This window comes from Oryza sativa, chromosome 6 (genome assembly GCF_034140825.1).
Source record: "Oryza sativa Japonica Group chromosome 6, ASM3414082v1".
Classification (NCBI taxonomy): domain Eukaryota; kingdom Viridiplantae; phylum Streptophyta; class Magnoliopsida; order Poales; family Poaceae; genus Oryza; species Oryza sativa.
In genome coordinates, this window is record NC_089040.1 from 7,296,083 (window position 1) to 7,323,817 (window position 27,735).

At 40.8% G+C, this 27,735-nt stretch overlaps 4 protein-coding genes across 6 annotated transcripts; all 4 read right to left on the bottom strand.

The window, feature by feature from the left end:
- Window positions 1-144: 144 nt before the first annotated feature.
- On the bottom strand, window positions 145-5,637 carry LOC4340604 (DNA polymerase lambda-like). Of its 2 annotated transcripts, none has more exons than NM_001421515.1 (14): window positions 5,446-5,637; window positions 5,206-5,358; window positions 4,592-4,933; window positions 4,056-4,149; window positions 3,824-3,954; window positions 3,424-3,486; window positions 3,155-3,334; window positions 2,998-3,051; window positions 2,491-2,579; window positions 2,054-2,144; window positions 1,245-1,325; window positions 822-889; window positions 643-727; window positions 145-567 (listed from the first exon to the last, which is right to left on the bottom strand). In NM_001421515.1, exons 1-14 carry the CDS (start codon window positions 5,563-5,565, stop codon window positions 469-471), a joined length of 1,650 nt encoding a protein of 549 aa, NP_001408444.1. In that variant the 5' UTR covers window positions 5,566-5,637; the 3' UTR covers window positions 145-468. The 2 variants fall into 2 exon arrangements, with proteins under 2 accessions (NP_001408444.1, XP_015643818.1); XM_015788332.3 differs by having other exon boundaries at window positions 185-567; window positions 822-892; window positions 5,446-5,595.
- Window positions 5,638-5,868: 231 nt separating this feature from the next.
- LOC4340605 (uncharacterized) lies at window positions 5,869-12,017 on the bottom strand. Its single transcript, XM_015787979.3, has 5 exons — window positions 11,678-12,017; window positions 10,744-10,840; window positions 10,573-10,616; window positions 10,350-10,436; window positions 5,869-9,736 (listed from the first exon to the last, which is right to left on the bottom strand). Exons 1-5 carry the CDS (start codon window positions 11,819-11,821, stop codon window positions 6,197-6,199), a joined length of 3,912 nt encoding a protein of 1,303 aa, XP_015643465.1. The 5' UTR covers window positions 11,822-12,017; the 3' UTR covers window positions 5,869-6,196.
- A 4,397-nt stretch (window positions 12,018-16,414) lies between these two features.
- LOC4340606 (putative xyloglucan endotransglucosylase/hydrolase protein 1) lies at window positions 16,415-18,192 on the bottom strand. Its single transcript, XM_015787289.3, has 4 exons — window positions 17,894-18,192; window positions 17,649-17,749; window positions 17,301-17,500; window positions 16,415-17,001 (listed from the first exon to the last, which is right to left on the bottom strand). The coding sequence occupies exons 1-4, from the start codon at window positions 18,108-18,110 to the stop codon at window positions 16,596-16,598; spliced, it is 924 nt and encodes a 307-aa protein (XP_015642775.1). The 5' UTR covers window positions 18,111-18,192; the 3' UTR covers window positions 16,415-16,595.
- A 2,497-nt stretch (window positions 18,193-20,689) lies between these two features.
- LOC107275646 (uncharacterized) lies at window positions 20,690-27,389 on the bottom strand. Of its 2 annotated transcripts, none has more exons than XM_015785697.3 (17): window positions 27,002-27,389; window positions 26,162-26,368; window positions 25,985-26,043; window positions 25,700-25,837; window positions 25,225-25,299; window positions 25,040-25,123; window positions 24,855-24,916; window positions 24,642-24,711; window positions 23,427-23,502; window positions 23,212-23,342; window positions 22,624-22,683; window positions 21,900-21,974; window positions 21,714-21,818; window positions 21,541-21,636; window positions 21,378-21,458; window positions 21,175-21,276; window positions 20,690-21,098 (listed from the first exon to the last, which is right to left on the bottom strand). In XM_015785697.3, exons 1-17 carry the CDS (start codon window positions 27,354-27,356, stop codon window positions 21,030-21,032), a joined length of 1,845 nt encoding a protein of 614 aa, XP_015641183.1. In that variant the 5' UTR covers window positions 27,357-27,389; the 3' UTR covers window positions 20,690-21,029. The 2 variants fall into 2 exon arrangements, with proteins under 2 accessions (XP_015641183.1, XP_015641184.1); XM_015785698.2 differs by having other exon boundaries at window positions 26,162-26,375.
- Window positions 27,390-27,735: the final 346 nt, after the last annotated feature.

The window sequence follows — 27,735 nt, forward strand, 5'->3', positions numbered from 1 at the left end:
TGGTTTAACATCACTTCTTTTTTTGCCGTTGTGTTATCATGCATGGTTGCTTGATAGTTTGTGAGGCCTTGCATTGTTGAATTTAGAAATAATCTTGATTTGACTGAAAAATAGACACAACTGCGGTGCAAACTCTGCTTATGATCTTTGCAAACCATTGTGATGTCTGAGAGGTCATAAGAAATGGATTTACAACAGAGTTATATATATACTGTTGTCTGCAGTTAGTACATGCCAGCAAAAGAGAGTTTGACCATTGCGGCAAGTGTCAAAGACAAAAACAACTCTGCTTTTCTGCAGTACGAGAAAACAAAACTATAAAAATCTAGCAAACTACATCTACATTTTTCCTAATTTCTACAGACAGGTTTGGAAACAGCCAGCCTACTGGCAATAGAAAGTAGGGGAAATACAAAAGGTATATAGCTCTAGCAAACTGCATTTTCTACAGAAGGGTTTCGACAAAGGCTAGAGATTACGTTCGTGAGGTTCCAACCAGGGGAATCCAAGTGTATCGAACACATCCTTCTCGGTGTCACAATTAATTATAGCATCTGATCTTCCCCCCTGCAAAAACTCACAATGAATGGAGCAAAGCAAACAACTTGTATGGATTTGGAATGAAAAATCACATGTACATACACGCTTTCCACCACTGCCCGGTGTAGCAAGATACAAACCAGTGTCGTCAAGAATGTAGCCTTTGGAATCTGCTAGTATTCTTAATCTGCATGTTTCAATTACGAAACTTGTAAAAAAAAGCTGTGGTCTTGCATTCCTGATCATGATAACGTGTATGACTAAAGAGCTCAAATGCATACCGTCGATTCAGAACATCATTGCCAGTCCAAGCAAGCAGCCCAAATGCATGTCTGTTCCTTGGGTATACCTTCTAACATCGAATTGTCACCATTTTATCAGCATGAGTTGGTACATGAATGTTATGCAGCATATATTGCATGGCATAGTCGATGGGGAAATCACTATAAATGTTGTTTTATTTACCAAGATGAAGGATTGTAAGTTTATAATCACATTCATGCCAATGCCATAAATAAAAGGACAAAGAACAAAGCAGTGCTTTGTTGATGTGTCACGAACATAAGACCAAGACTATTGAAGACACTGGAGATGCAAACAGCAAAAGGAACATTGAAATTTGTTTAGTTTTAATCAATAAGAAACAAATCCTGTCAAATGAAGATGACATGAACCAAATTACTCCTGCTGGAATAATATTATACCTTGAGGTCGATGCGATGGCGCAGCTCACGCCCAGGATATGTGCAAAGACCAAAATATGTGTCAACTCCACAATCAGTTCCCTGCATTGAGATGAGCAATGCCAGTTCGTTCAAATCTTCTTACACAATTTCTCAAGATGTTAAAAAGGTACTACTTCCATCGATTTTTATAAGATATATTTTGATCTTAAAAAGCCTTCAAGATTAAAAACTGATCATTCATTCTTTCTCATAAAATATATTCTTAATAGCTACAAAACCAATATTGTGTGATAGCACTTTGAAATATGAACATTTAGCCCACTTTTATATGATCTTATCTTTTTTTTTCTCAATTTGTTTAGGAAAAAGTCCACTTTTGGTCCTTTAACTCTTGCTCGGATCTAGCATTCTAGCTTACATCCAGAACTTTAATATTGTTTTGCTTTCATCCATTGACTATCAAAGCAGTGTAAATTACATTCATAGAAGTTCTTGAGTGTTTCTGGATTACGTGGCTGCCTTTTCAATCATGGTATCCACACCACCTCATTTGGGGAAAAAACCAGAACAAAAATTTTCTTTGGTAAATTATTAAAGCATATCAACCCATAAGTAAATAGGATACCTTGTCACCCAAAATCACCATAAAAAATATACTCGGGATGTTATTTGAACAGTTTTTATGGTTGAAACATGTGCTCTAAGCGGTATTGATGTTCAGAGTATAAATTAAATCCAAGCAGAAGTGGAGGGACCAAATGTGATCTTTCCCATTTGTTTATAATCACTCTTCTCAAAATCTCTGAAAGTAGTGGCCAAGAACTTACCTCAATGCTGTGTATGCTGAAAATAAGATCCTCCCTCAAAAAATTGATGCCCTTCAAGCGCTGAACAAATTTTGGTAAAAAGCCTACATGACTGGAGAAAAATGTATGGTCCCTTTTACAATGTCCAGATGATTAATCATTGATGTTCTTATATAAAAATGTGTTGTGTGCAGACCGCATAATAGAAACTTGGTCATAATGAATAATTATGCTTATGATAGATGACAAATTGATAAACCAAACCTACAAGTTGCCAGAAAATAACTTTCCATGACTGTAAAATAACTAAATGGCTGTTTGGTGTGGTGCCAAGGTTCAGTGTTGAATTCAATAGAATACACTGAACGCACAGCAGATGGGTAATTTCTCATCATACTTAAATAAAAATCACGTGGCATACTCAATAACCAACAATTTTTGAAAGTTTTGAAGTATACCTTTCACCATCAGGATGAGTGATAATAATATCCATGTCACCACAAGAAGATTTTCCACGTCTGTATGATCCCCCACATACAATTATCACCTCCAAATAAAAAAGATCATGTATAACAACCCAATAATCACTTAAGGGAAATTATTGTTCTACTAAAATCTTAAATATATGAGCTATTTGTTTTCAAGAATCAAATCGGCCTAGGATCTCGATAGGATGACCCCATTCCTCATTTTTGTACTGGATGTGTACTTTCAGAGGATGACTGGAGGAATGGTGATGAACCAACCCATCTAGTTCTCCAAACAAAATAAGTAGTCAGGTTCAGACTAATAGGGAACTACAAAAAATAGGTGTAAGCAACTAGCTGCTACAGGAAACAATAACCACCGCATATGTTGAGACAAATTGAACATGGAACTGATGCTTCAGTATTAGTTTTTGAATGGCTTGTGTAGTTATATGTAATGGAGACAAATGGTTCCTTTAAATACTATATGGAACTTACCCCAGGCAAGATATCAGTCCCAACTTCTTGCAAAAGCTTCTCCATCTCACTAACCTAGATAACAGGAGAGTAAAATACGTGTAATGTTAGATTGTACTTCGAATAGCTAGTAATAATAGGAAAAGAAAACAATTCAATGGGCTTACAGAATACATACCTCATGTCGGGGTATTCTTTGTTTGATATCGTCAAAGAACTTCAGGCCAATCCTCTGAGCACTTGTAAGTGAATCGTCTTTTTGAAGGTCATCCAGTGTACGATGTCCTTTATCATATAACTTGAGAGCAGTTGCAGGACCAACACCCCAAACTTCGCCAAATAGGCTGACAGTTCGAACCTTTAAGGTGATATGCAAATCAGTAAATATCAGGGAGTATGGCTGGATAATGCTTAAGAGCTACTCCTGTTCACTGAAAACCAAGTTACCTTCTCATCATTCTCAAAGTGCTCTAGCTTGGAAAGCTTTCCTGTATTTACTATCTCATTAATCTGCATATACAAGGGTAGTTAGACAATCAAACACCTGAGATATTACATGTAGAACGATGAATGTATGAATTCATATTTTCCTTGGAACTTCTGTGGTACTTTTAGAACCTGTTTGCTCAATGAAGGTGTGAATAAATTTTCAGCCCTCAACAGCAAAACAAAATAGAAGACCAACATATTTTTAAGAAAACAGAGTTATGACACAGTTACTACATCACCCATAGACCATAGTGGATAAAAAAATAGAATCATGAACTTGTACAAAGGCCAAAAATATATATGTTGACTTGTAAATCACCAATTAATATGAATTAATGGTAGAAAAGGATTAACATACATGGTCTTTCAATGATTTCCCAATAGCAGGGAGGTCTTTAACTTGATCAGCGCTTTCTATTTTGAATGGCAATTTCTCAATCACTGGAATAGCCTTGTAATAGCTAAATGATCTTCGGTCATCTCCCAGGGCTTCAAGTGAAAGGGAAGGAAATGTTATTTGTAGAGAAAGTATATGAAATGTTAATACAATGAATAAGAAGAATGAGAAGATTTCTGTACAATGTCCTTACCTCTATATATATTGATCAGCTTTCCAAAAATCTCAGTTATGTTCCTGTTCAAGTCTGGAGGAGCATACGTTGAGGATTCTCCAGAAGAGGCTTCCTAGTTATATAAGCAATGAATCAACACTAGGAAATATAAATCCTCAGGGTTCAGGAGTTATATGTTGTATGGTACAGAGCAATATATCACCATTGAGGGTGCAAAATAGATATACAGCTGACCACCAAAGGTCTTAAAGTTGCTACAGCAGTGTTTTCATTTTTGAACAGATAAAGGCAACTGCGTACATTTTTATAGCAGAAGAAAAACAGTCTCAAGTCTAGTCATGTTGAAGTCAGTGTAGATGTAACTTAGAGCTTAGAGTAAGCTAATTACAAAAAGGAGAAGCTAAAAAGTGTTTCCTCTTTTTTGTTTACATATGTTCAGAATGGAGCTTGTACGAATTTGAGCAAACCAAAGAGGATAAGTGCAGCAAAACAACATAACCCAGACTTTAGAGCCCAGTTAGTTTGTACTATAATTTATAAGACCATGCTTATACCTCAGCTTTGAATGCATTTTGAGAAGCTATGGTTTCCTTAGAATCTCCAGAGGCACTTTGGCTACTTGTACACGTGCTAGGCCCCTTTACAACATCCGAATCTTCATTTGGATGTGCAATTGCATCTCGAGATTCTCGATTACCCCCAGCAGTTTCCTTCCGATTCTCAGGACCGTCTGATGATATTTTGCTCCTCTTTGCAGACTGCAACACACCTGAACCTGCAGCACCACCTTCCTTCTTCGGCTTAAATTCCTCTTCGTAGTTGATAGCAAACTTGTGCTCCGGTAGCCTCTCCCCGGATTTGAGGCACTCCTCCAGCCACTCGAATGACACCACGCTCTGCAATCAAAAAAAAAATCAGTTCTTATAGTAGTAAATACAATCACTTGATGTTAGCCGAGATCTCTCTGCAACAAAAATCCAGTCCTTATAGAAAGAAACACAATCACTTGATGTTAGCAGAAATCTTTCCATGTTATGAAATCTCTATAACTCAATGTAGTACTACTACTAGCAGTAGATTTGGGCTGTGAAAATGCAGATGGTAGCAAGGCACACCAAGCTTGCCGAGAGGAGATTAGGGTTTCAAGCTAGGGAGCCAAGCCGATTACCCCGCGAAAGCGGTGGAGCCAGGCGGCGTCGAGCTCCCGGAGCAGCGCCTTGGCGTCGGCGGCCAGGACGTGGGTGACCGCGCCGCCGCCGCCCTTGGCGGCGAGCTTCTCCTGGACGCGTCCCCCCATCTGCGCCAGCCTCTGCTTCCACACCTGCACCGACGACGAAAGCCAGGAAACCCTAAGCACAGGAGAGAGAGTTGGTGGGGGTTGGGATGGATTGCTCGGTGGAGCCGCGACCTCGAGGCGGCGAGACTGGACGGCGTGGGGGACGACGAAGGCGGAGACGCCGCGGAACATGCCGTCGGGGTCCAACTTCGCCGCCGCCGCCCTCGCCGGCGGCTTCCGCTTCGGAGCCATGGAGAACTCCCGCCTTCTCCCTTCCTCGCTGACTTCAGAGTTCAGAGCCACAGGGGTTTTGGGGAGGTTTTAGAATTTCTTCTTCATCAGGGTTCCTTTAAAACCCTAAAATTTAGAATTTACTGGATTTTCGTAGAATCTACTAGTTCAGTTATTTTAAAAACCTTTTAAATTTTTCCCATTTCAAAGAAGGCCTGACAGGTTGTCCAAGAAATTATTTCTGAAATTTGTGGATGAATTGAAATTCAAACCACAAGCCACAAGGCACAATCAAGAACAGCTCCACAGATTATCAGAGACAAATGAGCAAAAGCACACAGTAATTTGCATAAATATCATTTACATCATCCGATGTACAACAAATTAATCAAGCCACACGCAAAATCTATATTGTAAGTATGTAAAGCTCAAATCCTCAATGCTGCTCTCCTCCTAATATTGGGAGGGGCTTATTGCTTGTGAGCAAATCAAATCAATACCTATAGTTCCTTTTCTGTTTTCCCTCAAATTTTACAACTCAAGCATTGTACAAAACAAGAAAACAAGCAAAATGGCAAACCAAAGTATCAACAGTAGTATCCACCCATCTGGGTTAAAAACTGTGTACTGTTGCTAACTAACTGTAACCAGCTCAGGCAGTTTCTGTGGTGTCTGCTTCTAGTGAGGGTTTGTCAGTGGCTGTTTCTGTGTCACCTTGCAATGGCGCCTCCTCAACGGCAGCATCCTCCGGTGATGACTTGGTCGCGCCATCTTCTTCCTCTGATGGTTTGTGAGCCTCTGGCTTTTCAAGGTCCATGCTATCCTCTGATGGCTTGGCGCTGTCATCATCTTCCACTGATGGCTTATCAAGAACCACACTGTCCTCTGATGGCTTCGCACTCGCCTCGTCTTCCTCCAACGGTTTCTCAAGACCAGCATTGTCCTGTGTTGGCTCCACACTTCCCTTGTCTTCCTCTGGTTCCTTCTCAAGAGTTACAGGGTCCTCTGTCTGCTTGGTGCCAGCATCATCTTTCTCCGATGGCTTCTCAAAGGTCGTACTGTCTTCTGGTAGCTTGGCACTCGCCTCATCCTCCTCCAATGTTTTCTCAAGAGCATCATTGCCTTCTGATGGCTTTACACTTCCCTCATCTTCCTCTGATGCCTTCTCAAGAGTTATAGTGTTCTCTGATGGCTCCACGCTGGCGCTATCGTCCTGCGGCGGCTCCTCAAGAGCACTGCTGTCTTCGGATGGCTTTATGCTGGCCTCGTCGTCGTGTTTTGGTTCCTCGACAGCTATGGCACTTTCTGATGGCGTTTCTATGGATGCACTGCTCTGAGGTGGTGCCTCCTCAGAAACGTTGCCGTCTGCAGCTTCGCTAATGCTTATGCTACTCTTTGGAGTGTTATGAGGCAGGGTTTCAGTATCTGGGGTGCTTTCTGATGGTTTATCATGCACATCATCACTTTCGATTTCCGGTGGCTTCTCATCCTCGACAGATGCATCATTTTCAGGCTCCAATGGCTGCTCAGTTGACTTGTCAGAAGCTTCATCAGTTTGAGGTTCTGATGGAACCTCGTTAGTTCTATCACTTTGATGCAGCACTGGTGTCTCAACTCCAGTTTGAGATTCTGATAACACCTCAGCTGACCTTTCAGCAGCTGCATCAATTTGAGGTTCTGCTGGATCCTCGGTAACCACATCACTTTCACGCAGTGTTGCCTTCTCACCTGCAGTTCGAGATTCTGATGGCTGCTCAGCCAACTGATCAGAAGCAGTATCTCTTTCAGGTTCTGATGACTCCTTGGCAGTTGCATCACTATTATGCTCTTGTGGATTCTCTTCATATGCTTCGTGTTGAGGTTCCAATGGCTGCTCTGAAGCTGCAGCCTTTTGATTTTCTAATGGTTGCTCCGTTGCAACTTTAGCAGGTGCAACATCTTGGGACTCTGATGACTGGTCAGCAGCTGGATCGGTGTTAGCTTCTAATATCTGGTCAGATGTCTTCTCGGCAGATACAATGCCTTGAGGTCCTACTAACTGCTCAGCAGTTGGCCTGATTTGAGCATCTGATGAGTTCACACCAGAAGTGGCATCACTTTCAGGCTCGGTAGGATTCCCAACATTGGCATCAACCTGAGGTGGCTTCTCAAGACTGAGATCACTTTGTTTTGTTGTGCTTTCAGCATTAGCTTCATTTTGAAGTGGCTTCTCAGCAGTCTCTTCACTCTCGTGTGGCTGCTCAGAAGGTTCATTGGTTTGCGGTAGCTTCTCTGCAGCATCTTCTTTAGATGGCTTTTCGGTTAGAGTAGCAGTTTGAGATAGCTTCTCAACAGCCATGGTACTTTCTGGTAATTTATCTGTCAGTATCTCCCTCTCGGAGATTTCCTGATGAGCTGCATCACTTGGAGATGGTTCTGACATGGCTTCTACACTTTGGGTCAGGGGTAGCTCGTCAGTAGCAATATCAGTCTGTGATGGCTTCTCATTTTCAGCAGTGTTTTCTGATGGCTTCTTAGATGGTTCAGTGATCTGAGATGATGCTACAGCAAGTATGTCACTTTCTGACAATTTTTCTGTGGAAGTATCAGCTTGCGATTTATTTGCAGTAAGTGGTAGTTTTTTGGCACTTTCACTTATTTGTGATGAATTCTCTGTGGTAGCACCATTGTTCTTTTTATCTTGAATGATCTGTGATTTGTTATCAGCAGTCACATTGGTTTTCTCTGCTTCTTCAGCAAGTACACGGTTTTGTAACGGTTTGTTGCTAGATATATCCTTCTCTGGCTCTTTTTCTCTAGACACGCTTCTTTGCCATGGCTTTTTCACAACCACGCTGCTTTGGAGCGGGTTGGTGCTAGCCACACTAACTTGTGATGGTGTCACAACCGACGCACCGCTTTGCGATTGCTTTTCAGTTGGAACATTGCGCTGCCACAATCTTTTGCCCATTCCCCTGCTTTCAGGTGTCTTTGCATCAGTTACACTGCTCTGGGGCTGTTTCTGGAATCCGATGTTACGTTGCCATTGCTTTTTAACCACTGCTGCAGTGCTCTCTGATGGCTTTACATCATCTGCACTGGTCTGTGAAGGTTTCTCCGTGATTCCACTGTGTTCCTGTGGCACAGTGGGTGTTGTACTGGTTTCTGCCAGCTTCACATCGATAGCACTGCTAGATGACTTCTCAGTGTCTGTATTGTTCTGCAGTGGCTTCTCCGTGTCTATATTGTTCTGCAGTGGCTTCTCATTGACCACTTTGTGCTCCCATGGCCTTTTAATTGATGTGGTGCTTTCTGATGGCTTTGTATCATTTGTCAATGATGACTTCTCAGTTGGTCCACTGTTCTGTATCTGCGCCTCAGCAGCCACAGCACGTTGCCATGGTTTTCTGATCAATTTGCTGTTTTCTGATGGCTTCACATCATCTGCACTGGTTGATGATGGCTTATCTGATGGCGAAATGCTCTGCGGTAGATTCTCCGTAGCTACCCTCCGTTGCCATGGCCTTTTTACCACTGTGCTGGCAGTGCTGCTTTCTGGCTGTTTTGCATCAACCCCATTACTTGGCAATGATTCCTCAATGGCAGCACTGCTTGGAGTTGACTTTTCAGTGGTTGTGTTACTCAGCAATGGCTTATCTGTGGGAAGATTGCGCTGCCATGGTTTTCTTACGGCTGCACTACTTCCTGATGGCTGTAAGTTAACTGCACTGCTCTGGAATGGCTTTTCTACACTGCTTTCCAATGGCTTCTTGCTGACTACATGACTATTTGACTCACCCTTGGTAACCCTTTCCCCTTCTTCTGACCTCTGAACTGTTGTGCTGCTTTCTGATTGTTTTGGGACATCAACGCTACTTTGTGATTGCTTTTCAGCCACAATATCGTCTTGTGACGGTTTCTCAGGAGTGAGTTCACTTTCTAAAGGTTTCTCAGTGAGCCCATCACCTTGACCTGGGCCTCCTGGATTCTTGGTAGCATCTTCATGTTCTGGTTGCTTCTCGATATCCACTTTTGCATTTGGAGTACTATCCTCAAAATTGCTGAAGTTTCCCTTAACCATAAATAATTGAGAGTGATGGGTCTTGCAATAAAGTTTGCCTTCATGTGTGACATTGTTGGATGGGCTAAGAGTACAGCCTCCATGGGTGCAACGGAAGCATGATTTATGATATGAGCTCCCGTTAAGATTAACCTGCAAAATATTAATTGAATTAATCATTTCTTATCGGTTATCCTAACATTGCATTCTTCTATAGCTTACATAAGTTAGCCACAGAAAATGACTAATGCAGTAGTATGAGGGAAAAAAGTATATAACGCCCAAATATTGCTAAAAATATAGCATATTGGCATGTAATAAATGTGTTCTTAAATATTGTCAAAAAATAGGTCAATGAACTGATTCTACAACATTGTGAAAATTTGACAGCAATTCAGTATTTTAGGAAAGGGTATAGAAGTCTCCATTTGGCTTAGCTTGCCACTCTTTTTGCTTGTGAGAAGAAAATTATTGATACTTAATTACAACTGGAAAACTTTATCAGATGTAGTAATTCTAATTATTGTGGATATATTCTAATAACAAGCACGATAAGATTTATCGCATTAGCAGTTGCCACTGAATTAGTCTTGTGATGGAGCACATAAGATGATGAGGCCAACTACAATGCTCAATTGTCAACCATATCATAAATAGAAGAGCGCTTACATGATTAATTCCCTGAACAGGAGAACAGCTGTTGGTTTATAACATTTATTGAAGTTGAACAGGGGAAGATTAAATAATACAGTAGTATAATACTGACCTTTTCAAGAGGGTACACAGTCTTGTTACAAACTACGCACTTGTCTTGTGTGCCAACAAACATGCTAGAGAATCTGTTCGGTTGCCCCTGCAGTTTGGATAACATAAAAGAGGAAGTGGACATGAATGTTATGTCCTCTACATCAAAGCTGCCAAACAATTTAGATACTAGGGACGTGCTTCAAAAACATAAAAGAGCATATCTTAGAAATATATTACGATACCTTGTTTCCATTCGATTTTTCTGCTTTAGCTGATTTTGATGTCCCTGGCATAATATAGTCAAAATTTAGGGCAGGCCTAAAAATCATGAGACAATAGCAACAATTTCGAGGTAAAGACACTAGCAATAATTAAGGCATCAAGCCCAGTGGATTTAGTTTTCTCTTCAGTACCTTCAAAACTTTTCTCCAAACTGCCGGTTGATTTCAATATCTGGTCATAGTGAGGTTTGCAATATAGGACACCTTCGACAGAAGAATAGTTACTAAACTGTAAAAGATAATAAAAAAATATTAGCTGGTTTCATATATGTAGCTTAGTTGCAAACAGAACAAGATAGGTGTAGTTCTAGCTAGTATGATGAGGCATAAAGATTTAGTGTGATCATTATTATTCTCAACAGAAATATACCAAAACCAAGAAAAAAACATGCTAGCTGCATTTACATCCATGATGCATTGAGGACAGCATGATTAATTCCATGTTATTACTTTCAAAAGGCAGGCTAATCATACGGCACTCACCAACAGCATAATACCAACCTAGCAAATCAGCCAGCACTATATTTAATAGGTGAACCAGTCAGTTCAGGAATATGATGAACAGACAACAGTTGTACCAAAAAAAACAAACATTTATTTGCTACCCTATCCATTCCAGTCCATCCCTCATGCCACAATAACAAGAAAAATAATTGGGATATTTACTAAGACGCCAAGAAATTGCGTCGAAGATGGATTAAACAAATAAACCGTGGTTAGGCAAATTTACTGATGCTTCGTGGGTTCGTTATCACATAAACGGATAGCAAAGTGATTGGTTATCCAGTTAGTCAATCACAGTCGCAACTTGATTATTGAAATGAGCATGCAACCTAACTCCCATCTTCGACTGGTCTCGAGAAAAGAAAAAAAGAAAAAGAAAAAAGCAGGCCATACAGTACAGCAACAACAACTAAAGCATTCCAAGATGGATATGATTTCAGGAAGCCGATAGTACTCGCAATAATAGCATCGACCCAGATTAACAAAAACAAGGCATAAAGCCAGTACAAAAAAAAAATCTGGTAATTAATGGATGGATCGAGCAGAGTAGGGGACGGGGGACCTGGAGGGTGGCCTTGCAGTGGGTGCAGCGGAAGCACGGGCGGTGGTAGACGCGGCCGTCGGCGGCGAGCTCCTCGACGGGGTAGACCGTCCTCCCGCACGAGTCGCACTTCTGCGTCGTGCCGCCCCACGCCGCCGCCGCCATCCCGGCTTCCCCCCCCCCCCCCCTCCACCTCCGCCTCCGCCTCCGCCTCCGCGCCGCCCTGGATGCTTCTCGTTCTCGCCGCGCGCGCGCGAGGTTGTGTGTGTGTGGGGAGGAAGGTGGTGGGGAAGAGGAGAAGGAGGAGGAGGAGGCGATGATGATTAGTGAAGGCGAAAGCAGCGGCAGCACAGCTCAGCTTGGGGAGGGGGCGGGTGGAGGGAAGCGTTGGCGAATAACGGGGAACGGCAGCGCAGAGGAGACGGGGGAGTGGGTGCGGCGTGCGCTCAAAAAGGAGGGAAGGGGAAATGCTACGGGCACTCCGACGAGAAAAAAAGGAATAAGAGCCTCATCTTTCCGCTTACTTATCAGCTAGTAAAATTTAAATTTTTAACCTTAAATTTAATTTAAATTGATTTTAAGGTTTATTTTACTCGAATTTTATTTTTTAATCTTTACTTTTAAATCGCTAAGAACACGTTTATAAAAGTTTTATTTACAAATTATTTTTTAGATCAATTTTACGTGCGGTTAATAAGCTCGACCTATTCCCCATATTAACGGGGCCATAATTATCTGCGAGACTGCGACTGCCCTACTAGAGACATGCATAGTATGATGTGCTATGTTAGTGACACTAACTACACATGAAGTTAAGCGAAGGATCGCCTCTCTCTACTAGCCTTTAAACTTTGACCTAATATTGTCTGTGTGATTTTGAACAGAATGGAAAACCCATAGATGAATACATGTGAATTGTCCAATGCATTTTATGCTTTATCAGTTATAGATGGTACGCGCTAGTATAAACGGTTGTCCGTGCTCATCAATGATCCATAGCGTTATATGTGTTGGTAGTGTTTTTCATTCATTGTTACTATACTTCTAGACTGTTTTATAATTATTTTTTAACAAGTTGTTCTTTTATTTCTCTTACATTTCAAGCAGTATGATCACTTGCGTGAATAGAAAAAAACAACTTTCCCAACGTAAAAGAAAGTATTTTTTTTGTCAAACGTAAAATTATTGATCGTTAGACAAGAACACATATGCAAATAAGGCATCTTCTTTTCGCTTATACTTATGCTTATAAGTTAAAATTTAAATTTTCAATCTTAAATTTGGAGCTGATTTTGAGGTTTTTTCATCGAAATTTATTTTTTAGCTGTTGCTTTTAGATTGATAAGAACACGTATATAAAAGTTTTATTCACGAATTATTTTCCATTTGCAAATAAGCTGTTTCGCTGGATGGCTCCGTAAATGTTGCATCACACGAACACAAGGTTAAATAGGAACCTGTCATGTCAATAAAGTTAGACCGTAAGATAGCATCTACTAATATTCATTTAACCGTTTAAGAAAATGGATTATTAGACATTTGGTACATAAAACATGTACTCTCAGCATTATCATTGCCTACTAAGGGAGCATTTATTTGCACCTTTACCATTCCATTATCCAGAGCCCACCCAAACACGAGCATGACACGCAGACCCTACACTATCGTGCACCCACATGTCAAAAATAACAAACAAGAGTGTGTCTGTGTGTGCAACATCTCCGTGACCGTACCATTTCACCCCCCGACTTTCCCCACCGAAGTGGCCCCCGGCGACGATTTCTTTCTTTTCCTTCTTTCCCCTCTCCAAATCCGATCCAGCCCGTCGCAGCCAACTCTTGCCGGTGCATATCTCCTCCGCTTTTTTCGTACTCACCATGCATGTACCTACCCTACAAGTTCCACTGACAGACCCCGCCTCTTGGTTGAAGGGCCCACCTGTCATGCAAAGGGGTAGCCTACCACGGTTGATCGGGGATTGCGGATTGGGCTTATTATGGCCGATTCGCCGAAAGTGCAACAGGGTGTGGCCCCACCGTCCGGCGCCGTCGATGTCATCCCTCCCGACGCCGAGCGGCGCCGCGAGCGCCGTCCGTTTCTGGCGGAGCCCGTAGGGCGCTGTCGCCCACCAGGGTTCCCAATTCAGCCCCAATCGTTTGTCACGTATATAAATAAAAAAACTTATATATATACGTGTTCTTAATGATCTAAAAGTAAGACTAAAAAATAAACTATGATAAAAAAAATCCAAAATTAACTTTTAAATTTAAAGTTGAAAATTTAAATTTTAAATGATAAGTATGGGCGAAAAGATGAGGCTATAGAGTTGATCGCAACAGCTGCAGCAAACCTAATATAATGTCTACTACTGTAGATACAACACGAAAAAAATTACTAATATACTTATTTTTTTCAATAATTTACGTTTATATATCTGTATTGTAAGGATTTATAAAAATATACCCATCCTACAACGGTCCCGCAGCTCTAAAAACACGGGAGCGACGGTCCCGTAAATCTAAAACGCGGGACCGTCACGGTCACACGTGACCAAAACGCGGCACCGCCATAGCAGCGATTTTTATCAATGCGTTGACACTGTTCACGCACTGTTTTATACTGTTCACACACTATCTGGCAATGTTACTATTTGGCACTGTTTGCATGCCGGTTCCGCACAATGGGTCTGCGGGACTGTAATAAACAGTGCTAAACAGTGTTTAAAACAGTACTAAACAGTGCCGATCGGATAATAAAATCGCTCTAGCCGCGGTGCCGTGTTTTGGTCGCGCGGGACCGTCGCGGTCCCGCATTTTGGATCCGTGGGACCGTCGTGGTGCAGCACTACCGTCCTGTGGGACCGTCGCGAGATAGGTATATTTTTACAATTTCTTTCCATGCATATATATAATGGTAAATTATTGAAAAAAAAAGTATATTTACAAATTTTTTCCGATACAACACAGCCACAGCCATAGCTTGCTGCAAAGCAGCACAAAAGATCAGCCCCTATATCGGATCAAAATCCACTCACAAGCTGTATCATCAGATTTCGTGGAACCTATTAACAAACCGATAAAATCCGGCAAATTTTATCAAAAGTTTAAAATTCACTATGGATTTTTGAACTTAACGGAAAAAAAAAGAGTGGTTTGTATTTTTAATCCGGTTTTCACGAAATCCAAATCGGATCTCACTCAGGCTTGGTTCGATAGATGAGTTTGAAGAAAGATTTCCGGTGCACGCGAAACAAGAAAACTCACTAGCAAATGATTAATCAAATATTAACTATTATAAATTTAAAAAATAGATTTATTTAATTTTTTTAAAAATAACTTCTATGTAGAATTTTTTTTAAAAAAAAACACACATCATTTAACAATTTAAAAAAAATATACTAATGGAAAATAAGAAAGTTAAAGTTTGGAGTCGAAGAAAACTGTGAACCTGATCGCTACCGTCGTATGGGTGCGGTGCCGCACGCCCGCACGGCGAGAGGTGGCTGGGCTGGCGAGCTATTCGAGTACTCGTATCAAACTAGACAACGGGGCGAGCTTTCGGGCAAAAGAAAAATGCGATGGAGTGCGGCCGGTTTTTTCTGTTGGCTGTAAAGCGGTTGGTTCTTTTCCGCTGGCAAAACCTTTCGTTGCGGCGCACACGGCCAGCCGGGCACCGCGCACATTCTGCCGGGCCGGGGGCCTCTCTTTTGCGGGCGGACTCCTGGTCGCGAATCATGGCGCTAGCTAGCTTCGTGCACGCACGGGCGGGCACACGGCCGCGGAAAGCGTACGTACGTGCTCGCCACTGGAGTACGACTCAAATCGATCGGATATCCCGTGCAAATGATGGTGTGGTGTGGTGTCCCGGGATCGTTCGCTCGGCGGGCACAGCAGCGAGGAGGAGAACGAGAGCTTTGGCTGCGTGCCGTGGCGGGAGGTGGAATGGACTAATGGGGGCGGGGGCGACGGCCCGGCCGAAATAGTATAGGTTTTGGATGCGAGAAACGGCCCAACAATGGCAGTGGTGTCTGGGCCTCTCTGCCTGAGGGACACACGGACGCACAGGGCACTGTCGGTGTCAATGAGCAGCCTTGCACTGCAGTGGCAATCGGCAACTTGAATTCCATCCTCCTTCTAACCCATTGGTGTGACCTCTACAACCTCCTGCTTCTTCTTTTTTTTTAACGTGTCCTGTAACTCAGACTTAGGCCCTATTTAGTTTCAAAGTTTTTTTTCAAACTTCCAACTTTTCATCACATCAAACCTTTTATACACACATAACTTTTCTATCACATCGTACCAATTTCAACCAAACTTCCAAACTTCAGTGTGAACTAAACACAGCATTACTAAAATGTGACTACAACATATAGGTATAGAAAAAAATTTTGGTTGCAAAATTGTACTAGTAAGGGCTTGTGTAGTTCGCGAACGAAAATTTTAGGCTGTGTCACATCAGATATATGGACAATCATTTGAAGTATTAAACGTAGACTAATAACGAAACGATTTTGCTTGGAAACTGCGAGATGAATCTATTAAGCCTAATTAATCCTTCATTAGCAAATGTTTACTATAACACCACATTATCAAATCATGGCGTAATTAGGTTTAAAAGATTCGTCTTGCAATTTACACGTAATTTGTGTAATTAGTTTTTTTACTATATTTAATACTCTATACATGTATCCAAACATTAAATACATGTATCCAAATATTTAATGTGACAGGTGAAAAATTTTCGTTTCGAAACTAAACAGGGCCTTAAGTCAAGAACACACCATATTTATATCGGAATGGCTATCTGTAATCACAACCTTTCCGAATTCCAATGGATGAACACGGGGCTTAATTGCTAACATATACCAGTATACTGCTGCACCTTTCATCCTCGCAATTAATTCTGCTAATTTTGTGCAGTGAATTTATTCACAGTTAGCTTAGGTGAAGCTGCACTCGGGTGGCGGCACTGGGCGCTTCTTGCTATTGTCGGTGCAGTAGTCATAGGTCAGGTTCCCCCTCACGCCATCGTACGCCGCCTGCTGCGCCGCCGTCAGCCTCCTGTACTCGCCGCCGTTCCACCACCACGTGTCCGGCGACCCGCAGTCGTCCGAGCTGACGCCGCCGCCGGCGGCGGCGGCGCAGGCGTCGACGGCGAAGCCCTGGAAGGCCGCGGTGAATGGCGCGCGGGCCCAGTCGACCTTGGTCCGGCCGCCGTCCGTCGCCCAGTCGGAGGCGTCCCACACGCTCCCCCGCGGCCGCATAGGCTTCGCCGGGAACTCGAACTCCGGGCCCCGGCTCGTCAGGTTCTTCAGCACCCTCACCGGCGTCTCGTCCACGAATATCCTGCCAAATAATTAATCAAATCGATGGCTTGTACATGTGATTTGTCTTAGCTTCTACAGAATTCAGGTGGTCATTTTGTAGGAGTTAGATTTATCCAGGTTTTAAATCTCCGTCTAGAGCTGCTTGAGAAGGGTCAACTGCTAAATGTTATAGCCCGCTATTTAAAACACTGGATTTATCCCATCGCTTATTGTATGTGCAAGTGTTTGTTGGTAGAGACGGAAGATGTAACTATTTCTACTATTTGTTTTAAAACAAAAGTGTATACGGCCGTCATGGTGACATTGAACTGAGCTTACACGAGGTGGAAGGGGTTCCAGAGGATGGAGTAGTCATGGAAGTCGGCAGCGGGGTCGAACCAGAGGCGGAGGCGCTGCTCGCGGTCGCCGTGGCCGCCGACGAAGACGTTGGTTTGAAGGGTGATGGGGTTGCCATCCTTGTCGCCAAGGAACTCGAAGTCCACCTCGTCCTGCACGTCCCAGTCTGGCTCTGACGCCAGCTACCCGTGCAATTTCAGAAATAAATTAAATTAATTGTTACATTCAGTTAATTACTGGTGCTTAGTTTTTAGTCAATATTAAAGAACATGTGATAGGAATTAACACTTATATAATTAAGTGAAGTTGATTTAGCAGTTTAGCACTCACATAGTAGGCTGTCACAACGCCGGCAGTGTAGCCGGCAGGAACCTTGATCCTCATGTGGAAGAACCCTGAGCCGTACATCAACTTGGACCTGAATCCAGCACCTGCATGCATGATAATTAATTTGCATGATCACATCAAGCTAGTTAAGCATAAAATAGAGAGAGAAAAGAAGCAAAAACTATGATCAAGCTGATCTAAATGCTGAATCTAACAGTGTCATATATATAATCTATCTGTGTGTATACCAGAGCTCTTGTCCAGGGTGAGGCTAATCTGCGTGCCCTGGTTGACCAGGTGGTAGCCGTCTCCACCATATGTTGCCACGTAGTTGTCGTCGAACACCGTCGCCACCGCCGGCGGCGGCGCCGGCGCCGGCGGCACACTATCCACGGCCAGGAGGAGGACGGCGATGGCGATGAGGTGGAGGAGGAGCAGCCATGGCGGCTGCACTTGGAAAACCATATATATACTTTAGCCAATGTTTGCTAGTACTAACTAATTAATTAACTCGATTGATTATTGCAATGGAGAAGTTCTTGTGTACGTAGCTCACCTAGCTAGCTAGCTAGCTAGCAGTCCGTTATATAGTGTTGATGTGTCTTGATGATGATCTGATCCGAGCTAGATTTGATATATAGTAGCAATGATCATCAGATGGAGATTTTTCGATCGACAGGAGGATGATGATGCATGAAACGGATTGATTTGGGAAGGTGTGAGCTGTGGAGTGTACGTTTTATCTGCCTGCCTGCCTGGCCCTGAGAGCTTCTCATGGAGTTCGAACAGAAGCCAACTTGATTAGCGTTGTGTGTACATCAGCTTACTTGATTAGCAAAAACATTGCCTTTGTTCTATCACCTGTTCCTAAGGGCAAGTGCTATGGTAGATGTGACTACCATCTCCAAATTTATCTATTTTATTCACTCATGAATTAAGATGCAACACATACAATATATCGTATTTGGTACACAAATACAAATATTTCTAATACTCTCACACTCTTCTTGAAATTTGTGTAGATGTTGCCTCTTGACTTAGGGATGGCTCATCTTCTCTCTCCTCACTTCTCTCCTCCACCTCATCACTCTATCCAATATGGTATTTTTAAGGGCAACATATGGAACATTATAGTACTTGCCCTAATGACTTCATCTTTGATAGGTCACAGGAAAGAAATTAACCGACACAAATAACTAGGTCATCTTTTACGGGCCGTGTCAAGTAGTATTCTCACCCGATACGGATGGGGCTTATTTGTAACGTGCATCTTTTAATTACCACCCTTCACCCATCACTGATGTGGTCTTTTAGAAAAAAAAATGGTTTTATCGGAATAAATTTCCACAATATATATACAAATGTTTTTCTTCACACATGTGTGTGTGTGTATATATATATATATATATATATATATATATATATATATATATATATGTATATATATATATATATATATATATATATATATATATATATATATATATATATATATATATATATATAGTGATCGACTGATCGTGGAACATTCCACCACTCATCATACATTGGAATAAATTTCCATACACTGAAAATTACAACTAGCATGTATTTGGTGCTAGTTCATTGGTTTCATTATTGTTATTTGGTTGTCTCCTGTGAGGACTGGCATATGTATTAAGGGCTTGAGATTTGAGAATTCGTATGCTAGTGATAGTGGTTTACGGATATAGTATTAGTCCGGCAAAGTTTAGCTAGAGTTTGGCTTGTGTCTTCAGTTCCTTGAAACACTTCCAATATTAACCAAATTATTGCACTTGATTTAGAGAAATGACAGAAATGATATGGGGAAATTGGTTGCTGACAAGATTCCAGAGAATAGGCACGGTGAAAGACACCAATTTCGTGATGTCACCAACCAAACCAAAACATTCCTTTGCAACTAATGCTAGTTCCAATGAAAGATTTTGTTCAGAATTAGGGTTTTGACCACGGCAGGATTACTAGCTGAACAAATTCCGTCCAACTACAACAAATATCGCCTGACACAAACGACAACCAATTCAATCTGAGGACTAGCCTAGTAACCAATGGCATCGACATCTCCCATTTTTAGTTTAATTTGTGTCGAACTGTCGATGAACGACACACTCTAGAATATCCCAAGTAGTAGTCTTAAACAGTGCTTTATTACATATGTTGAACAAGATCACTGACAACACGATAAATTATTGTAGTAGATTGCAAGAATCATTATATGTCACAATTGGTACTTTGCCATTTAAGAAATTAAACATACAACCACGCAACATCGATAGGAGTAAATTTGGTTTGCATATCAAATACAGAAAACTGATCAAATAAGAAGACCGGCGCATATAAAATTGTTCTCCCAAAATAATTTGCATAGCTTTAATACATAATGTAAAAAGATGTCAAACTCAGAGAGCATCGATGAAGGCAAGTGTGTCTGTGCCATCAACAATTAAACATATGATTGGCACTCGACATATCTAAGAAATATATGATGGAAAATTATATAGTAATGCAGCATGAAGCATGGTGCTTCCTAATCTTATATGCTTCCTCATTTGAGAAAGAAGCATCTGCATTAAGGAAATCATCCAAGGAATGCCCAGCAAGGGATTAGCATATTTCCATGGAATTATAACAATTAAACATGAACTCAGTCAATCCCATTCTACATGGATGATCTTGCAAATTTGGATCATAACGTGTATTCTTTGTGTGACATTCAAAGCATGCTATTGTTGTGGACAGTGTGCCCAACACCGACAGATGTGAGGTCTGCATAATTGAAGATCATCACATGTGCACATGGATATGGCATGAGTCAACAGGTTTAAAGAACACAAGACGAGCACAAAACAAAATCCTTGGGCATGAACGCGGTTATACCGGGAAGACAGGAACTCAAGTACTACAATACTCTCTCCTAGTTCTAAAACAGACAAGCTATCGTATGCACAAAGTACAATAAAGGACAACCAATGACACTTAAAAAGTAAAAAACTAGCATAAGAGCACTTACTGCTCAAAATCCAGACATGCAAAGAGTGAAGCCATTATAATATAATATATAATGTTCATCATATGGTCTATTTCAACCAATATGAATGATCAATTTGAGATCAATGCTTCCAGAAAAAATGCATATGGACAGTTCAATGACTAACCTACAGAGTTAACTAGTTTACCAAAATTTTCTATGACAAGCATAAATCATGCTCTATTGCTCTTCCCCATGTTCTTCTTTCGTTTCTTCAAGTAGTGCCAAAACAACCATGATTGTGTGGCTAATTATGCAGAAAGTATCCCTTCCAAGCAGAAGTCATGGTTTAGGCCATTTTTTCGAAGCTACTTTGCAAAAATAAACAAGAACACCTAAAAGAAAATGTCTATTTCCTTTTCGCTCATCTCATATACATGATCCCGTGCCTCAGACAGAGCAACCTGCATTGACTCAACCAGCATGAATAAAACATAACTCAAATGACACCATGAATAGCCAACTGGTACGGCAACTGACCTGTCCAAATTTAGTGAAGAAGTTGTTTGCAAGATTTAATGATGTGACTGCAAGATCTTCATTAGCTTTAAGTGCTTGTGCCAATGCAAATGCTCCATCATCCTGTTAGGAGCATAAAGGGTATTGAACATGGTGGAGATCTGCATAGACCCACCAATAGAAAATACAAAAAGAAAAAGACACTGCATTTAGTGTTTACTTACTCTAATCTCATTAAAGCCCAGGTCAAGTGAAGTCAAAGATTCATTGATGATCTTGAAACTTCGAGCCAAGCAGATAGCACCCTTCAAAAAGAGAAGGATCAGAAGGCATGGGTATGAATCAAAGCGCAAGTTATAAATAAAATTCAACGAAGATTGTGCATACATCATCTCCAAGTCCATTTGCCCTCAAATCCAATGTAGATAATGTTGTGTTGTACTTCAAACAATCAGCAACAAATTCTGCACCTGATACACCTATCTGCAAAATATGTAACCAGGCTGAAGAGGATATAACTTAAATCTGCATCCGCGATTCCATTCAGTTATGAAGATTACCTGGCACCAACCAAGTTTAAGGGTTTGGATTTTCCCATTGAACTTGAGAACATCACAAAGAGCCTTTACCCCCTCTGGCCCAATCGGATTATAGCTCAACTCCAACTACAGACAACATTCAGAATTAGTGCAAGTACAGCACTACCTTCTTGTGCAGACTAAAAAAGTCAGAATAAGATGACTTACTGTTGTCACCACTGAATTATCCTTCAGAGTTTCAGCTATTGCACTTACCCCTTTAGAGTGAATGTTATTACCACCCTGCAAATTTAAAAGGCTTAAGACCTAGAGCATGTGTATACCTGTTTACAAGAATATTTGGAATGCTGGGACATCTAAAGAATACAGTTCCTTTTTTCCCTCCAAAGTTCCTCTATTCTGAATAAGGTTTGTTGTATAGGTTCTACACTCACTTTACAACATTAGAAAAGCAACCCTGAAGGTTATGGGGAATTCAATAGTCCATGGATTAAGAGATACTAGCATGGCAGTCCCGCACGTTGCAACTGATCCGAATAAGTATTATAATATCTAATATTACAATGAAGACAATAATTAACATCAAATCTAGAAAATTTATAGTTTACTACATGGAGACGATCAATCACATAAATATACAGATGTGCAAATAATGCAGTTTCTTTAAGAGAATCATGCAAACAACCATATACTTGTCTACATATATCTAGCCACAAAAGATTTATTGAAGTAGGACTGGGTCAGTGGGTGAACTGTAGACGGTAGAACACACAATCAACTGAACTACTCTTTATAAAAGAACAAAGATATAAAGAGGAGAAACCTGAAACTTTGTTCTGAGATTATATGGTGATATTATAATAATAATTTACAAAACAGAGGGTAGTATATGAAACTCTTGGGTGTTATTAATAGTCAAATAGGTGCTTACCAAGTCTACAGTAGAAATTGTTTTATTCTGTTTCAGAGCATCTGCAACCTTTTCAGCTCCCTGGTGACATTCATATTAATTTATGTTACAAAACCAAACAAAATCACCTTCCTTCTCTAAAAATGCCAAACAAAGTAAACATAATTACATAAATGTGTACCCATTTGATACGTTGGATCACATGTGAAAAACCATGTATATGAATTAAGAAAACAAGTAAATCTCCCGCTCTTTGATGTACTATGGAGTTAAAGAGTGATGGGGGTAGCATCGAATTATAAAGTATAAAATAAGAACTGGAGCATCATGTATATGTCAATTTTACAAGAAACAGGATTTAGGCAAGAAGTTTAAACCTAAGTAACTAACAGCCTAAGTTCTAAAGCAGTACTCTATTTAGCTCATAGTTCCATAATAGCAGAAATTATATATTGGTTTGGCATAAGCATCATTAAATGCTTAATAAAATCTTGCGGGTGTTTGATAAGCAAATTTCTCTAGCTTGATCATGTCCTATTATATGTAGCAATCAGAAAATTTCAGTCACTGGCATAAAACAGAACAGGTAAATGATAACAGAAGTACTACCTCATCACTTATATCGTTCATGTATAGACTGAGCCATAGTAAAGACTTTGTCCTTTTGATGAACTCAGCAACATGAAGAGAACCTTCAGAGGTAATGTTGTTGTTACCAATATCCAAAACAGTGATCTTCCCTGTAGTTCATCCAAGAAGGCCAAAATAGGGGTAAACTAATCCCGTAAGAAGCTACTAGTTGATTTGTTTAGTGCAGAAAATACCTTTGTGAGCAGACAACGCTGACATCAATGCACGTACTCCCTCATTCCCAAAACCATTGCCATGCAAATGAAGTTCCTAACAAAGGTTTAAAACAATCAACAATCTAGTTATTATGGTATAATGAATGTGCACCTGACTAATTAAGTAAGACAGGAACAAAATACCATACATTCGAAAAGAAAATTGAGAAAAATGGTAAAACAATAGCTCATGGAAAAATTTCCTAGTTTACTATTGAACAAAAGGTTGTAACTTGCATGGATTCTTAACACATTGTTTGCTTTTAGTAATACATGGTATTGGTGTTGAAGGAGTTTAAGGATATCAGCTAACCAATACTCCCTCCGTCCCAAAAAAAGTGAATCTAAGACTGGATGTGACATATTATAGTACAATGAATCTGGACAGAGGTATGTCCGGATTCGTAGTACTAGGATGTGTCACATCCAATACTATATTGGTTTTTTATGGGACGGAGGGAGTATGTGACAAAAATTTCATATTCCAATAGGAGTACAATTTTCCTTAAATTGAGTAAAATTTAATTAACTGGCCTTTAAGATGCACGTGTTGTGTATTGCTGGCAATTTGATCCAATTTCTTACACAACATAGAGAGTTCAGCACAAAAATGCGGGTGCAGTACATGGACAATCACAACTGTGCACTGCTCCCCATGATTGCTGCAAACTTTAAATTCAACGCACTTTGAAAGGGTATAGGATAGTACATGTAGCTTCACATGCCTTTGGAGATGCATGTATCTATTATATGGGTTCCTTTTTTGCTTGTAGGTATCTATGATTATAAGTGCAAAAGCTAGTCTAACAATCTTATGCATCGTAAAAAAGAAAAAGAGAAGGTCTAACCATCTTGTGCCATGCATCCTTTAATATTGAGAATGTCACATTTTTAAGTGCTCACGTTTTTTAAACATCCACTCAGCATTTCAACTTTAAATTTGAGAAGAAAGTCAATATAGTACGAAACCATCAGAAAGAAGTAGGAGAGAAATTTGGTTGCATGTGATATCATTCATACAAAAAAGTACTTACCCCATCAGTAATCCAATATAAATATTGTATGTCCCTAATATAAAATAAAAACAAAAAGATAGAATGGCATCTGGTTTGCTCACAAGATTTGCAACTTTACCAAACATTCGAACAATCAAACTACACTGAAGTATTTCATCAAGTATGTGTGGAGTTGTACCCTCAAAGTTTTGTTCCCTAGAATTCCTTTTGCTAGGCTGGATGCACCAAGAGGACCACCATAGTTGCCACTAGAGTAAATAGACAAAGTACATGTCAGTTAGTTCCAGAAAATGAACTACCAATGTAATCACTACCGCAGTATCTCAGCACAACTTCATATGCACACTCATCATATATCACATATAAAGCCACTGGGTTGTGAGCAACTAACTTGACAAATAAGCTCCGTAGCACATTATTCTCAAGGAGTGCTTCTGCAATACTTGCAAAACCCTGCTCCAAGAAAAAGGAGATATAGTAAATAGCAATCCTTCAATAAACAATCATATGGTTAGTTTTTCTTTTCTATTTGTGATTCAAGTGCATGTCTTCGATGAAGTGGATACATATACATACGCTGTATTCTATTGTGTTGTTGCTGAGTTGTAAAGTACGTATCGTCTTGTTCTTTTTCAACATATCCGAAATTGCTTTTGCCCCCTGAAAAGAAAATATCATGTTACATTGCAGTGCACGCGCATGAAACAACACACAAAGAGTGCAAGAGAGACAGAGAGAGGGAAGGAGGGAGAGATACAAACCTCGTCTCCAATATTTGTACTGTTCAATAGGAGCTTCTGGATACCTACATTCTCTACCAATATATCTGAAAGACACTGTAAGTATTCATGAGTGTTACATTCAGTCAGGAGGACTTAGTTAAAGTTAAGTTTACATCTATACATATCATGCTGGGTAGGTTCTATCATATTTGCTCCCAATGAATGATAATATCAGCAAGATGAGTATTTGAATAATCGATAAACTATCACAGTGTACAAACTCCAGTTAGGCATAAAGGCAAACAATAACAATGCAACTCGTAAAAGGTGCTAATGTGAAACAGCCAACCTTTTGATAACAAGTTAAAAGGTAAGTAATAACATGGTTATGTAATCATATGAGTTCAGACTTCAGAAAATGAAATTAAGAAGAGAACATTGTCTGCATAGTATACATCACACCAACAATCTACAAAAACAAAATGATACGAAGAGGCAATAAGATTGAGAAGACCTTAGCTCCTTCGTCTCCAATGGCATTTCCAGATAAGTTGAGAGATTTTAAGGCTGTATTTATCTGAAGAATGCCATCAAAGGCTTCTATCCCCACAGCTGTTATCCCATTGCCAGAAAAGTCTACCTCTTCTGCACTCTGTGAATACAGAGAACAACTCGTTTTCAAAAAGTATTCAAAAGAGCTAGTATATTAGTAAGGAAAAATCGGTAAGAAAGTAAGCATGTACTCATGCTCATATATGGATTGCAACCAAAACAATATATGATATATCGGATATCTGACCTTGTTATAGGCTAAGCTTTCTGCTAGAAAAAACAGACCCTCATCCCCAAATTGACGACCTGCCGAGTAAGTAAAGTTTTAAGTGTACAATATGCAACACAAATCTGAAGGCTCAGAGCTTGGTTTCAGCATTTTCTTTCAAATATTTTAACTTAAGTACACATAGACTCTAGTTACCTGCCATGTTAACATTTTTCAGAGTCCTGATTTCCTTATAGAACTTATTTAAATTCTTCCTTGATTCCTTTTCAGCATTAAAGCTTGCAGATGTTGACAAATTGGAACCAGCGGCAAAGGACCACATGATCCCAGAAGGGGTAGATTCTCCAGAACTCTGGTCCTTTGTCTTCCCGGGAAGCAAATTCTGAACCACCCTCCATATGACTGTCCTCTGAAACAGAGAGTTAGTATTGATTCCACACACCGCAGAAAAAATTACATGCTCTGTAACATAACGTGATAAAAATATGAAAAGTTCGGCATAATAATCCCTCTGTTTCATTATTTCATATTATAAGTTGCTTCGACTTCTTTTGTAATCAAACATTTTTAAGTTTGATAAAGTTTTAAAAAAATATATAGCAACATTATTAACACAAAATAAACATATTATCAAAACATATTAAATGTTAGTTTTAATGAAACTAATTTATTATCTAGATGTTGATAATTTTGTTCCATAAATTTAATCAAACTTAAAAAAATGACTAGAAAAAAGTGAAAGCGGCTTATAATATGAAATGGAGAAAATATATAGCATCTAACGGTGTACTAGTATATCCGCGAGATATAAATGTTACAAGCCCTTGAGAAATTCGCATGAGCTTGCAACTGTGGTAATTGTGCACATATTCAGATATATTCTACCAAGTCCTGTGAAACGATGCCATCTAATGTGCAGGGAACAGAGCTCCCCACGCATGTTGGATCAATGGGAGTCGAATTGGCGAAGCAAAAGGATGCGCCGCGGCGGGGGAGGGGGAGGAGGAGGAGGAGGAAACAAGGCAAAGGCCGTACCAAAGCTCAGGGCGAGGACCGCCGCGGCCGGGACGACGTACGGCGAGACGCCCCTGACCGCCGCCGCCGCCGCCGCCGCCGGTGGTGCCTCCCCCTGCTCCACGCGGTACTCCCTCCGGCGCGCGCCCCCGCGGCCGACCCCCCCGGGGGGCCTGTCCGCGCTGCCGTCGAACAGCTCGCGCGCGGCGCGGGTCACGGCGAACGAGTAGGACGCGGGCGATGCGTGGCGGGACGAGGACGAGGAGGAGGGGAGGCGCCGATGCGGCGGCGTGGGGAGGGAGAGGTGGTGATGGTGGCGGCGGCGCGGGGCGGAGGGGAGGAGGACGAAGGGCTTGAGGAGGAGGGAGGACTCCATGGGAGGCGGGAGGGGTGGTGTCGAGATGGAGACGAGGAAGGGGAGAGTCGGAGAGGGGGGAAGGTAAGGTTGTGGATCATGTCAGGTTTTTTTGGTTTTTTTTTTAGTATTTTGGTTTATCCAGTTTTTAGCCTGGCTGGCCAATTCAACCTTTTTTTATCTTGATTTTTGATTCGTTAAAACGATATTTATTTGAGAGGAACCAATTTAATCTATAGATTTACAAATTTTGCGTATGGAGGGCACTCTTTGTATTAACCACTCTTTCCTCTCGAAGCAAAAGTCATCCAACATAAACCATGAGTTGACATTTGGAAGAATCCTAGAAGATAGCCACCAACAATCCTGATGAGATGATGAGATCACTTCTCTTAAACTA

Excerpts from the sequence above, each read along its gene's own strand:
- LOC4340604 (XM_015788332.3), bottom strand. The coding sequence starts at position 5,565 with ATGGCTCCGAAGCGGAAGCCGCCGGCGAGGGCGGCGGCGGCGAAGTTG. Across the intron at positions 4,150-4,591 it reads AAAATGCATTCAAAGCTGAG|GAAGCCTCTTCTGGAGAATC; the intron begins GTATAAGCATGG and ends TTATATAACTAG. Across the intron at positions 2,145-2,490 it reads ACTCATCCTGATGGTGAAAG|TCATGTAGGCTTTTTACCAA; the intron begins GTATACTTCAAA and ends ATTTTTCTCCAG.
- LOC4340605 (XM_015787979.3), bottom strand. The coding sequence starts at position 11,821 with ATGGCGGCGGCGGCGTGGGGCGGCACGACGCAGAAGTGCGACTCGTGC. Across the intron at positions 10,841-11,677 it reads ACTGCAAGGCCACCCTCCAG|TTTAGTAACTATTCTTCTGT; the intron begins GTCCCCCGTCCC and ends TATCTTTTACAG. Across the intron at positions 10,617-10,743 it reads TTTGGAGAAAAGTTTTGAAG|GGACATCAAAATCAGCTAAA; the intron begins GTACTGAAGAGA and ends ATATTATGCCAG.
- LOC4340606 (XM_015787289.3), bottom strand. The coding sequence starts at position 18,110 with ATGGTTTTCCAAGTGCAGCCGCCATGGCTGCTCCTCCTCCACCTCATC. Across the intron at positions 17,750-17,893 it reads CACCCTGGACAAGAGCTCTG|GTGCTGGATTCAGGTCCAAG; the intron begins GTATACACACAG and ends TCATGCATGCAG. Across the intron at positions 17,501-17,648 it reads GCGTTGTGACAGCCTACTAT|CTGGCGTCAGAGCCAGACTG; the intron begins GTGAGTGCTAAA and ends TTGCACGGGTAG.
- LOC107275646 (XM_015785697.3), bottom strand. The coding sequence starts at position 27,356 with ATGGAGTCCTCCCTCCTCCTCAAGCCCTTCGTCCTCCTCCCCTCCGCC. Across the intron at positions 23,503-24,641 it reads TAGGGAACAAAACTTTGAGG|GAACTTCATTTGCATGGCAA; the intron begins GTACAACTCCAC and ends AACCTTTGTTAG. Across the intron at positions 21,819-21,899 it reads ATAATTCAGTGGTGACAACA|TTGGAGTTGAGCTATAATCC; the intron begins GTAAGTCATCTT and ends TGTTGTCTGTAG.